This window comes from Phocoena phocoena, chromosome 5 (assembly GCF_963924675.1).
Source record: "Phocoena phocoena chromosome 5, mPhoPho1.1, whole genome shotgun sequence".
NCBI classification, from domain to species: domain Eukaryota; kingdom Metazoa; phylum Chordata; class Mammalia; order Artiodactyla; family Phocoenidae; genus Phocoena; species Phocoena phocoena.
In genome coordinates, this window is record NC_089223.1 from 139158320 (window position 1) to 139170568 (window position 12249).

The 12249-nt window shown below is 69.4% G+C and overlaps 1 protein-coding gene across 1 annotated transcript; it reads left to right on the forward strand.

Annotated features, from left to right (window-relative positions):
- The first annotated feature begins 1004 nt into the window (after positions 1-1004).
- On the forward strand, positions 1005-12091 carry DGKQ (diacylglycerol kinase theta). Its single transcript, XM_065878021.1, has 23 exons — positions 1005-1290; positions 3104-3183; positions 3901-4000; positions 4415-4500; positions 4588-4713; positions 5218-5371; positions 5449-5520; positions 5620-5720; positions 5823-6076; positions 6163-6253; positions 6378-6432; positions 6559-6620; positions 6915-7065; positions 7494-7532; positions 8143-8258; positions 9621-9772; positions 9972-10120; positions 10215-10393; positions 10912-11012; positions 11100-11246; positions 11340-11451; positions 11533-11685; positions 11990-12091. Exons 1-23 carry the CDS (start codon positions 1005-1007, stop codon positions 12089-12091), a joined length of 2868 nt encoding a protein of 955 aa, XP_065734093.1.
- Positions 12092-12249: the final 158 nt, after the last annotated feature.

Genomic DNA, 12249 nt, shown 5'->3' on the forward strand with positions numbered 1-12249 from the left:
GCAGGGCAAGGGCTGGATTCACTGCCTTCCCTGGGAGTGCGGTGGGGGCGGGCCTTTCACAGCGGGGAAGGGTCCGGGAGGCCCGGGGTGGGGTCGCTTTAGGTCGCCCACGAGGTCGGGGTCCAGAGGGAAAGATGCCAGTCCCTCGGGCTTCCCAAGTGAGAGATGATGGGAGGGAGCACCTCCTGAAGGGAACCACCCCGTCTGTGATGAGGACAGGGGCCGGGCGCCGGGGGTTGCTCGCGGCGGGGCAGGGTCTACGCGTCCGAAGACCCCGCAGACTGAGCCGCCCATGCACGGCTGGTGGGAGCACACAGGGCAGACAGGCCGTCCCAGCTCCAGAGCCATCTCCATCGCCTTCCTCCTCCACCATGGACGCCCAGACTGGGGCCCAGAGGGCCTAGCTCCTCCCCGGACCTCACCCTGGGACCCCCCACCCCGAGACCCCAAACCCTTCCCCGGCCCTCTGACTCCAGACGGGGGCCCCCTAGGGCAGGGCCTGGCCTCCAGACCCCACTCTGGGGACCTGGGGCAGTGCCGCACGTTTGCCGGGTCGCCCTGAGCAGCCGCGAGCGGGATCCCGGTGCCGCGTGGGAGGCGTCCGTCTGCGCAGGCGCGTGCCCGGGCGCCGCAGGTGCAAACACCTCGCGTCGGTGTCTGCAGGTCGTGTGCCTGTCTCGTCTGGCCACCGGACCTCGTCGGGCCACCAGACCCACCCACCTGCCCGGAAGGCCGCGGAGCTCGGACCTCGGCCCACCCACTGCTCCGCAGGCCCGCCCCGCTCGTGCCCCGCCCCCATCCCGCAGGCCCCACCCCGCCCCCGCCCAAGGGCCGGGACCCCGCCCCAGGCCCCGCCCCGCGGGTGCGCGCCTGCGCAGTGACGGCAGGCGCAGTCGGAAGCACGGCGAGGACCGCGGGGCACAGCTGGGGACGGCTGCCCCTCTTACCCGCAGTGCTGACCCCGCAGTCGTCCTCCACTGGGGCTCGGGCCGCCCTGGCCGGGGATGGCGGCGGCGGCCGAGCCCGGGGCCCGCGCCTGGCTTGGCGGCGGCTCCCCGCGCCAGGGCAACCCGACCTCCAGCCCGGAGCTGGGCGCCGGAAGCCGCTCGCCGTCGGGGCCGGGGTCGGGGCCGGGGTCCGGGCCGGGGTCGGGGCCGGAGCGGGCGGGCGCTAGGCCCCTGAGCCCCGCCGCGCCGGGTCACAGCTTCAGGAAGGTGACGCTCACCAAGCCCACCTTCTGCCACCTCTGCTCCGATTTCATCTGGGGGCTGGCCGGCATCCTGTGTGACGGTGAGCGCCCGCGACCCCATCGCAGATCCCAGTACCTGGGCCAGAACGGGCACCTCACCTCTGCACTTCCAGCAATGGCCTCCCCAGGATAGAGCCCCTTGCCCCTCGGGGCAGGAGTGTGCCAGGCCCAGACCTCCCCGTGGAGGTGATGAGGGCCAGCTCCTGCGGGCGTCTGGGGGCGTCCAGTGGCCGCGGCCCCTCCCCCAGGCCGGTGGAAAGATCTGCTCCCTAGGCGCCCTCACCTGGCTTGGGATCCAGTGGGGAAAGAACGTCGCGGCAGCGCAGGGCAGGTGCAGTGAGTGCGGATGAAGCCAGCCAACCCTGAGCAGGTGCAAGGGGCAGCAGTGCGGCCAGGCAGGGCTGGCCTGGGCCACTGGCTCCCCTGGGCTGGTGCTGGCCCATTCTCTCCTGGGTGCACACTGCTGCCCACAGGGCCTGAGTGCTGGCGCTGCGCAGGCTCAGACTCCCAGAGAGCCAGCTGGGCCAGGCCTGCCACCCCGAGTGTGACATGCCCCAACAGGGCTCACACGCCGCCGCCAAGCCGGCCTGGCGGGGTGAGGAGGCCCTCCCTCCTCTGGCTCCTGGGCAGCTGACACGTGTGCTGCCAGGGTCCGCTCTTCTAATCCTGCTCGCTTCCGCAGGGGACGGGGCGGGGAGCCTCTGCCCTGCTCAGGGAGATGGACCTTTGGCTCTGGGGACAGAGGGAGCATTCAGGCTGGAGCCTGCAGAGGAGACTGGGCGCCTCACACAGGATGCCTAATGCCAGGGCAAGTGGCAGGTCCCCCTCGCGGGTATGGCCTCCTGAAGGTGGGCACTAGGTCTGAGGGGCAAAGAAGCCCATGGAAGGGAAATGGGGGTGATGTGGAGGCCTTCACTGGGCAGCTGTGCGGACCTTCTCCCCAACTCTGGAGAAGGAGCCGGTGACCTCAGCAAGCAGAGGGGCCTGACAAGGGCATGGGAGGAAGAGCCCCTTCTCCTGCCAGGGAGCACCCAGCATGTGGGGGGAGCAGGGACTATGTGCATGGGCCAGAGGAGGAAGCTGGGTGCCGCCTGCCCGCAGCCGAGCCAGGCTGGGTGCCTCACCCGGCCCCACGCGTCCCCAGGATGGGTAGGGTGCCCCCTTGCTGCCCCTGTGGGCCTTGCGAGCATAGCTTACCACTGTTGGAGCCTCTGGGCTGTACTCCCTGGGCCGGGGCAGGTGCAGCCCTCATTGGGCCAGCCGCCCTGCCTGCCTCGGGGGGCTGGGGGGATCCTGGTCTATCACAGACTGGCTGTGGTCTGGGCAGGCACATCGTGCGTGGGAGGGGTAATTAGGGGTGTATGCAGTTGTGGGGAGTGAGGGAAGGGTGTCCCTGGTGAAGCTGGTGTAGGGGGTAGGTAGAGGTGCAGGAGCTGGCCAAGTGCCCACCTGCCCACCCACCCTCAGCAGAGACTTGAAAGAACTGGGCCTGTGTGTGCGTGTGTGTATAGGGTGCTGGACGGGGGACTCTCGGGACACCAGAACACACCGTCATCCAGGACGGTCAGAGCCACCAGGGCCCCGCTCCCCGCTCTGGGCTCTCTGGGGTGGGACAGAGGATCAGGTTGTCTCCATGCCCTCTCCCTACCCCTATGACTAGGGCTGGGGTCAGGAAGTTTTGGGAGGGTGGGCCCACTGTGATGGGCCATCTGCCCCGTCACAGAATGCTGGCACCCTACCACACGGCCCTTGGCGGTCCCCCTGGTTGCGGCCTCCCTCCCACGTGCCAAGACCTGGGGTCTTTTGATTCCCGGGCAGGACGGGGGCCAACTCACGGGGCTCTCATTCCCATAGTCTGCAACTTCATGTCCCACGAGAAGTGCCTGAAGCACGTGAAGATCCCGTGTGCGAGTGTGGCACCCAGCCTGGTCCGCGTGCGTATGGAGCATGGGCTACTGCACCTTCGGGGGGAGTGTGCAGAGGGTCAGGGAGGCCAGCTTTTGTGGTGGGCAGTCAGGCCAGCATGTCGGATGGGGTGGGCAGTGGCCCAAGCACTGGGGGGCTGGGGTGGGAGTGTTCCCTTGTGCTGGTCTGGGTCCCTGAGCTGCAGACTGCATCCCTGCCTGTGAGCCCCTCCCAGGGCAGCAGCTGGGCGTCACTTCCCGATGGTTCTGACCCTGTCTTCTCCAGGGTCCCTGATACCCAGCACTGCCCCTCCTGCCTGTTGGTGGGCCTCCCCCACCTGTACTTTATCCGGGTGGCCTGAAGTGTATCACGGAGGGGAATAGGCCTGGGGGAGTGGACAGCACCTGTGCAGCTGGATCAGGCCTGGGCAGGACCAGCCGGGGCCTGAGCTGCAGTGGGGGTTGTCTGAGATCACGGCCCAGGCAGCCCTGAGTTGGTCGTGCACAGGGAACGGGGAGGTCAGCATGCAGGGCAGTCCCCGGCAGGACCCCTGGGAGCACCGGGGGGCTGAGAGGCACACACAGCATCCTGTTAATTGTGCTCGGGAGGACTGAGGGGCGTATGGCGGTCAGGCAGGTGGCCAGGGCTGGTGATGGGAGCTCCCTGGGACAGAGAGGAAGTGGGGCTTGGGGACCCGGTGGCCAGGCCTTAGGGCCCAGGCTGAGGCCGAGCTCTGCTCCTTCCAGGTCCCCGTGGCCCACTGCTTCGGCCCCCGGGGGCTCTACAAGCGCAGGTTCTGCGCCGTGTGCCGAAAGGGCCTGGAGGCGCCCGGGGTTCGCTGCGAAGGTACCGCCAGGAGCCTGCCTGGCTCCTCTGGGGTCTAACTCCCTCCTCACCAGGGACTTGGCCTCTGCTGCCCAGGGGCGCCCAGCCCTCCCTGCGGTCAGGCGGTAGCTCTAGGATGGGGTTCGGGGATTCTGGAGCTGCCCGCGCCGGGAGGCGGGGAGGCGGGTGCAGGGGACCGCAGGGGCGCAGGCTGCGTGTTGAGGTGGGCCCGTAGGGGAGAGGAGCGGAGAAGCTGGCCCCCATCCCGCCGAGGGAGGGGGGACTGCTCCTGTCTCGCACGTCGGACCCCAAAAGGTTAAAGAATGTGCGGTCAGGGGAGGGCGGCCCCAGACGGGAGCAGAGAGGCCGGCGAGAAGGGGTCTGGCAGGGTCGGCGGGCAGCGGCGAGAGGCCCCTAACCCTGCTCGCCCCCCAGTGTGTGAGCTGCATGTTCACCCCGACTGTGTGCCCTTCGCCTGCAGCGACTGCCGCCAGTGCCACCAGGACGGGCACCGGGACCACGTGAGTGCGCTGGGCCGGGGGCCGGAGGGCCGGAGGGCCGGGGAGGTGGGGGAGGCTCCGCCGAGCCTGCTGACAGCCCTCCCGCAGGACACGCACCTCCACCACTGGCGCGAGGGAAACCTGCCCTCGGGCGCGCGCTGCGAGGTCTGCCGGAAGACTTGCTGCTCGTCCGACGTGCTGGCCGGCGTGCGCTGCGAGTGGTGCGGCGTACAGGTGGGGCGGGGCGGAGGCCCTGGGGGCGGGGCGGGAGAAGCGCGGGTGCGCGTGGGGCGGGGGCGGGGTCCTGGGGGCGGGGCGGGAGAGGCGCGGGTGCGCGTGGGGCGGGTGCGGGGGTCCTGGGGGCGGGGCGGGAGAGGCGCGGGTGCGCGTGGGGCGGGTGCGGGGTCCTGGGGGCGGGGCGGGAGAGGCGCGGGTGCGCGTGAGGCGGGGGCGGGGTCCTGGGGGCGGGGCGAGATGGGTGTCGCGGCCAAGACCAGGGGGGCGGGTGGCATCGTCCAGTGGCAAAGCAGGCTGGGGGGCGGGGGTCCTGGGGACAGCTCGTTTGGATCGGGGTGTTTTCCGGCTTTTGGGGTGGGGGTTCGGTTGTGCAGGGGAGACTGAGGTTGGGGGTTGCGTGGGAGCTCAATGTGGCCCCCCGGGAAATCACTGAGGGCCGGCCTGGACCCAGGCCCTCTCCTGTACCAGGACCCCAGGCTGAGCCCGCGCCCTCTCCCCCAGGCCCACTCGGTCTGCTCCGCGGCTCTCGCCCCCGAGTGTACTTTCGGGCGCCTGCGCACCATGGTCCTGCCGCCGGCGTGCGTGCGCCTGCTGTCCCGCAACTTCAGCAAGATGCACTGCTTTCGGATTTCCGAGAGCACGGCCCCTGAGCCCGGTGAGCAGGGCGGCGGGGAGCGGGCGTCTGGGGTGGGGGCCGGGCCTCGACTGAGGCCAACTGTGACCGTCCCACAGGGGAGGGAGAAGACAGCGTGGACGGAAGCGCCCCCGCCGGCCCAGGGAGAGAGGTGATGGCACTAGAGTCCAGTAAGTGCCCCTTAGCTGTGCCCAGCCCCGCATCCCATGCCCCGTTCCCCCATCCCGTGCCTCGTTCCACGGATTTGCACCCACTTCCCTGTGGCCCAGGCAAGCAGACTCTGAAGATCTTTGACGGCAACGACGCAGTGCAGCGAAACCACTTTCGTGCCATCACCGTCCCCCGCCTGGCCAAGAGTCAGGAGGTGCTGGTAAGAGGGACCCCGCAGCCACCTTGCAGGCCCGTCCCTGGGGGGCTGCGGGGACCCAGCGTGGCCTGGCTCCGCTCACGCCCACCCCCACCCCCCTCCAAGGAGGTGGCGCTGCGGGCCTACTACATCACGGAGGACCCTCAGGGCTTCCAGCTGCAGGCGCTCCCTGCACCCGCTCTGGCTGGCAACACCGGGGCCTCAGGAAAGGCCTGGAGCGGTGGGACCACTGAGGAGGAGAGCAGTAGAGGCCCAGGGGCCCGAGACGCTCCCAGCATCACTCGCGTTCCCGAGGCCTGGATCATTCGCGCTCTGCCCCGCACCCAGGAGGTCCTGAAGATCTACCCCGCCTGGCTCAAGTGAGACCCAGGTCCCCGGTAGGGTCCGCGGAGGGAGGGAGGGGTGGGGGCTGTGCGACCCCAGCTCCTGAGCTTGTCCCCTGCAGGGTGGGTGTGGCCTACGTGTCCCTGCGTGTGACCCCGCAGAGCACTGCCCGGACTGTGGTGCTGGAGGTCCTCCCGCTGCTCGGACGCCAGGTATGTGTGCTGGGCCCGCCCTGCCTGGTGTGGTGGCCCCGTGTGGGACTTCGGGAGGCGGGGGCGGGGGGGGGGGGCCGTTAGGGCTGGTCCAGGCCTGATGCCCTGAATTCCACCCCAACAGGCCGAGGGGCTGAAGAGCTTCCAGCTGGTGGAGGTACTCATGGGCAGCAGGCAAGGTGAGCGGGCAGCCTGTCGTCAAAGCCCTGACCAGTCCTGCCCCTAGGTGCCAGGGGCCCAGGGCGGGTGCTTTTGGAGGTGGCCGCGGGGCCTGGGGCTAAGAGTGCTGTCTCTCGACTCTGCAGTCCAGCGCACGGTGCTGGCGGACGAGGAGCCCTTGCTCGACCGGCTTCGTGAGATCCGGCAGGTCAGTGGGTGTGGACACTGGCCCCTGGGGAACGGCTGGCCTTTGGCCATGGCTTCTACCTTGTAGAGAGGGAGTCTGTCTGTCCTTAGGACACAAGGCCATGCTGGCGGGCAGCTAAGCGTCCCGGCCAGCAGTGCCTCCCCTTCGCAAGTTCCCCGTGTGTCCTTTCTCTCCTCCCCTTTCGCATCTTGGCGGCCTTCAGCCTGGGGCGTCTTCCCTTCGGCCCCCTTGGTGGATGGGGGGTGGGGAGGCCCGTCCCCTAGTTCTCTGCTCGGCGTTCCCCCCTCCCTGCAGACGTCCCTGCGGCAGATGAGCCAGACGCGGTTCTATGTGGCTGAGAGCAGAGTGGTGGCCCCACGCGTCTCTCTGTTCGTGGGTGGCCTGCCCCCTGGCCGGTCCCCCCAGGAGTATAGCAGTCTGCTGGACGAGGCTGTGGCCAGCAAAGGTGAGACTGCCTGGGCTGGTCCGGGGCGCTTGGCCAGGTGGGGGGCAGGGCGGGAGTCCTGAGAGCAGGTGTGCGGGCTGCTGGGCCGAGGCTGCATCCCCCTGCTGTCCCGCTTCCCCCAAGCACTGGCTGAGCCTTTCCCGAGCTGGTTCCTGGCCCAGAGGGTCTCCGTCCTCACCTCTGGGGCCCAGACCCCATCACCTCCTCTGAGGAGGTTTCCTGCTCTGGGCCCTGGGGGGAGTGCCCTGTGCCTGGAGTGGGGAGGCACTTCCTGGGAGAGCTGCACTGTTGGGTGGTGTGAACTTACTCCTGGCCTGGGGGGCCGGGTGGGACTGCCTGGGGTGGCGGCCCTGGGTCGGGGGCCTGGGGGGCAGGTCCCTGGTGTCTGACTGCAGCGTGCCACCCTGCCCGCCCCCCCGTCTTTGCAGCTGGCCTGGTGTCCGTGAGCCACGTCTACTCCGCACAAGGTGAGCCCCCACGGGTTGTGGTCAGGTTGGGTCCGAGGTCACTCCCTGGAGTAGCTGGAGCAGCCTTGTCCTCTTGCTTCACCTTGTTTGGGACCCGTGGGCCGGGGAAACGGTGGTGTTTCGTTTCCTGGTTCATAGCTGTGATGCTTTTGCTAAAACATGACTGAGGTGCAGAGAATGTTTTCTCCACAACCTCTTGTGCTCATGGATTCCATCTTTTATGGCGGGAAACTTCAGATCTTCCCAGTGGGAAAACAGTACCGTGAGGCCCGTCTCCCCTCTGTGGGTCCATAGCAGTTACCAATGTTCTCCATGCCTCTCGCGGGTCCTGGCGGGCGGGGGGGGGGGGGTGCGGGTCTGCTCCACCCTGCCTCCAGGTGGCCTTGCTCTGGGCACCCAGCATCTCCTGTCTCTGGGCCCAGCTGTCCTTGGAGGCTTCCCCTGGGGGAGGGAGTCCCGCACTGCGGGGACGCCTTGGGACGGGCTGGCCTGAGGTGGGCCGTGGCCAGAACTGGGGCCATTCGGCCGCGGGAGGAGGCGAGGCCCCAGCCCAGACACCGTGTGGGTGGCGGCAGGACAAGTAACCGAGCTCACGGCCCACCTGCCACAGGTGCCGTGGTGCTGGACGTGGCCTGCTTTGCGGAGGCCGAGCGGCTGTACATGCTGGTCAGGGACACGGCTGTGCACGGCCGGCCGCTGACTGCCCTGGTGCTCCCGGATGTGCTGGTGAGTGGCGCTGGGGCGGGGCCTGGGGCCATAGCTTCCATGGCCAGTTTGTCTACTACCTGGTCAGTTGGAGCAAAGTCCGAGTCTGTGTGCACGGCTGACTGACTCCGAGGGAGGGGCCCGAGGTCCGATGGAGAGAGGCCGGCACGCCACGTGACTGGCCCTGCAGCGGCCGCCTCTTCAGGGCTGGCCTGTGTTTGTGACTGTGTGTGCGGCCCTCGCAGGGTCGTGGGCCCTGGCCCCGCTTTTCCTGCCCTGGAAGCCTCTGCAGCCCTGCTCGCACCCTGGGCCTCCTCTGGCCAGTGGGTGATGCTCCCTGACCCTGCAGGCTGTCCCAAAGCCCCAGCGATGCCCCAGACCCCGCCCTGCACTGTGTGCCCTAGTGGTAGCTTCCGGTCCTTGGCCCTGCTGGCCCCCAAGGACCCCCCGAGGCGACCGGACCCCAGTTCAGGCCGAGCAGGATTAGAGCAGAACGAGTTCAGGGTCTGTGACTGGGTGAGCCACGTCTACAGGTTTCTGCTGCCCTGTCCTACCATCCAGACAAGGAGGCGGCCACTGCAGGTCAGGCTCCCCCCCGCCGGCTCCACGGGCAGAGACGGGTGGGTGATGCCGACACGCACTTTCTCTCTCCCGGCAGCTGCCTGCCCTGGGCTGAGCAGGTAAGTGGTGACCGCAGGCAGCTCGGCCCGGTGGCTCACACGTCACCCCAGTGTGTCCTCGGCCTTGAGCCACGGCCGAGCCCGTGTGCGGCCGCTGCCCGCTGTGTCTGCGCCTGTTTGTCTCCTGTCACCCGGCAGCCCCCGTCCTCACCACGTGGGGACCCCTGCTCCCTGCCCACTCTCGCGGGCACTGTTTCTGCCGTTGTGTTTGGGGGCGGGCTTTGTCCCGTGGCCCAGGGGAGGCCTGGGGCCGCCCTGCGAGCCGGGCTGCCCCTCCTGACTGCCGTGTGGGTGGGTGGGGGCCTGGCAGTGGGCTGGCTCTGAGAGGGGCAGGCGGGGTCCTGCGTGGGCTTCCAGCCTAGGCTCCTGGGCCACGTGGGTCTGGTGGCGGACATGGCCTGAGGACACGTGGCGTGGCAGCTGTGGCGTGGCCGATGTGCTCAGAGCTCCAGGCTGGCCAGTGTCGTCCCACCCCACCGCCCAGGGGTCTATGGGCACCCCTCCTGTTGTGGGATGCAGCCTGAGCAGGCGGTGGTGAAGTGGGGTGGCCGCGTGGCCTTCCTCTGGAGGGGCCGGCCCCAGACTGGCTCAGGCAGGTGGGCTGAGGGGCAGGGGCCACCACTGCCAGGCCGCGTGCTGGGGGAGGCCCGGCTCTGTCTCTGGGGGTCCGGCCAGCCCGTCCTAACGCAGTCCCATCCGTCAGCACCTGAAGCTGCCCCCACACTGCCGCCCCCTGCTGGTGTTTGTGAACCCCAGAAGCGGAGGCCTCAAGGGCCGCGACCTGCTCTGCAGTTTCCGGAAGCTGCTCAACCCCCACCAGGTCTTTGAGCTGACCAACGGGGGGCCGCTGCCCGGGTGAGCCTGCCAGAAGGGGTACCTGCCCATGCCTGCCCCCCGGCCAGCAGGAACAGGTTGGGGTTCGGTGGGTCGGAACCCTCAAGGGCACCCTGGGTGGGGATGAGCTGCGGCCGCTTCTGCCCCGGGGGTGACCTCCTGCCCTGCTTGTTCGCGGCCGTGGCCAGTGCCGGGACACGTCCTGTCTCCCTGCCGCCAGGTTCCACGTGTTCTCCCAGGTGCCCTGCTTCCGGGTGCTGGTGTGTGGCGGGGACGGCACCGTGGGCTGGGTGCTTGCCGCCCTGGAGGAGATGCGGCACCGCCTGGCTTGCCCAGAGCCTGCCGTGGCCATCCTGCCCCTGGGCACAGGTGGGGTCAGCTGGCACGTTGGGGGATGGGGCCCCGGGCTTGGCGGGGCGAGGGGTGGGTGTGGAGAGTCAGCGTGTGTCTTGCCGCTGTCCAGGGAATGACCTTGGCCGGGTCCTCCGCTGGGGACCGGGCTACAGCGGAGAGGACCCGTTCTCCGTGCTGGTGTCGGTGGACGAGGCAGACGCCGTGCTCGTGGACCGCTGGACCATCCTGCTGGACGCTCATGAGGCCAGCAGTGGGGAGAACAGCGTGGCAGACGCAGAGCCCCCCAAGGTACCGGTGTGCCCAGGCGGGGGTGTGGCACCCGGCTGGCGCCTCTCTACCACGTCTGTCCAGGTGTTCGTCCTTGCCCCAGCCACGCCTTGGCGTTGGCGCCAGCGCTGTTCCCTCGTGGACACGGGTGCCGGGCCTGGGGATGGCCGGCTCAGAACCTGAGTGTGGGGCAGTCACCGGACGGAGCAGCTCTGTGACAGGAGGCCGGACCCACCGCAGGGGCAGCGGGGAGCACATGGTGGGGCCGACCGGGGCCAAGGGACAGGGCAGCGGGGAGCACACGGCGGGGCCGACCGGGGCCAAGGGACAGGGCGGCGGGGAGCACACGGCGGGGCTGACCGGGGCCGACAAGGGACAGGGCAGCGGGGAGCACATGGCGGGGAGCACACGGCGGGGAGCACACGGCGGGGAGCACACGGCGGGGCCGACAAGGGACAGGGCAGCGGGGAGCACGCGGCGGGGAGCGCACGGCGGGGAGCACAGGCGGGGCCGACCGGGCCGACGCGTCTTGTTCGCAGATCGTGCACATGAGTAACTACTGTGGGATTGGCATCGACGCAGAGCTAAGCCTGGACTTCCACCAGGCACGAGAGGAAGAGCCCGGCAAGTTCACGAGCAGGTGCCGCAGGGCAGGGGTGGGTGTGGGGCTGCCCTGGCGACCGTGTACTTCCGGGGGGCTCGTCCGTGACTGTAGGTCCCCCGCCAGGTTCCACAACAAGGGCGTGTACGTGCGGGCTGGGCTGCAGAAGATGAACCGCTCCCGCGGCCTGCACAGGGCCCTGCGGCTGCAGGCGGGGCGGCAGGAGGTGCAGCTGCCCAGCATCGAGGGGCTCATCTTCATCAACATCCCCAGGTGCCCGCACGCGGGGCGCCCGGGCTCCGGCCCCCCCACCCCGGCCTCCCTCCGGCCTCCCTCTGACCTGTGTGCCCCTCCTTCTTGGTGCAGCTGGGGCTCGGGGGCCGACCTGTGGGGCTCCGAAAGTGACTCGAGATTCGAGAAGCCACGCATGGACGACGGGCTGCTGGAGGTGGTGGGGGTGACGGGCGTCGTGCACATGGTGAGCGCGGGGGCGGGGGACCGGGGGGCCGGGCTGTGGCGCTGCGGCCCTCTGAGCGTGGCTCCCCCTCTCCCCCACCAGGGTCAGGTCCAGGGTGGGCTGCGCTCTGGCATCCGCATCGCCCAGGGGTCCTACTTCCGTGTCACCCTCCTCAAGGCCGCACCTGTGCAGGTGGACGGCGAGCCCTGGGTCCAGGCTCCCGGGCACATGATCATCTCGGCCGCAGGCCCGAAGGTACGCAGGCGCGGGCTGGGCAGGGGGATCGCTGCCCGCAGGCCTTGGCTGTGCAGAGTGGCCGGCATGGCCTGGGCACCCGGCGGTCCTGCTGCAGCTGGTTCTTCCCTGACGCGGGGAGGTCGTGAGGCTGGATGAGGCCGGCCAGCCCCTAGGGAGCCCCTCCCCACAAGCCGCGGTCACACCACGCTCCGCTCTTTCCCCTTCTGTAAGATGGGCTGAGATGGCAGCGGCCGTCCTAGGACCCGGCACCAGGTGGCCTGCAGTATTGCACAGCCCTCAGACCTTGCCTGTCTCGGGACAGGTCCACATGCTCAGGAAGGCCAAGCAGAAGCCCAGGAAGGCGGTGACCCCCAAGGATGTGCGAGCAGATGGGGCGCCTGCCCCTGAGGGGGACTCCAAGTAGAGGCGGGTCCTGGAGCAGCGTTCGCTGGTGGATGTACTCGCCCACAGCCCTGCCCTTGGGTGTTTCCCTCTTGTCCCGTGCCCGTGCCACACACAACTGCTGGGTGGGTAGTGGGTACTTCTCTGGCCTTCGTCCCAGTGATGGGTGGGCACGGGGCT

What these genes read in the sequence shown, in the direction of transcription:
- DGKQ (XM_065878021.1), top strand. Translation starts at nt 1,005, where the DNA reads ATGGCGGCGGCGGCCGAGCCCGGGGCCCGCGCCTGGCTTGGCGGCGGC. An exon ending in AACGGGGGGCCGCTGCCCGG is followed by an intron (nt 9,773 to 9,971) that starts GTGAGCCTGCCA and finishes CCCTGCCGCCAG; the next exon opens with GTTCCACGTGTTCTCCCAGG. An exon ending in CCCGGCAAGTTCACGAGCAG is followed by an intron (nt 11,013 to 11,099) that starts GTGCCGCAGGGC and finishes GTCCCCCGCCAG; the next exon opens with GTTCCACAACAAGGGCGTGT.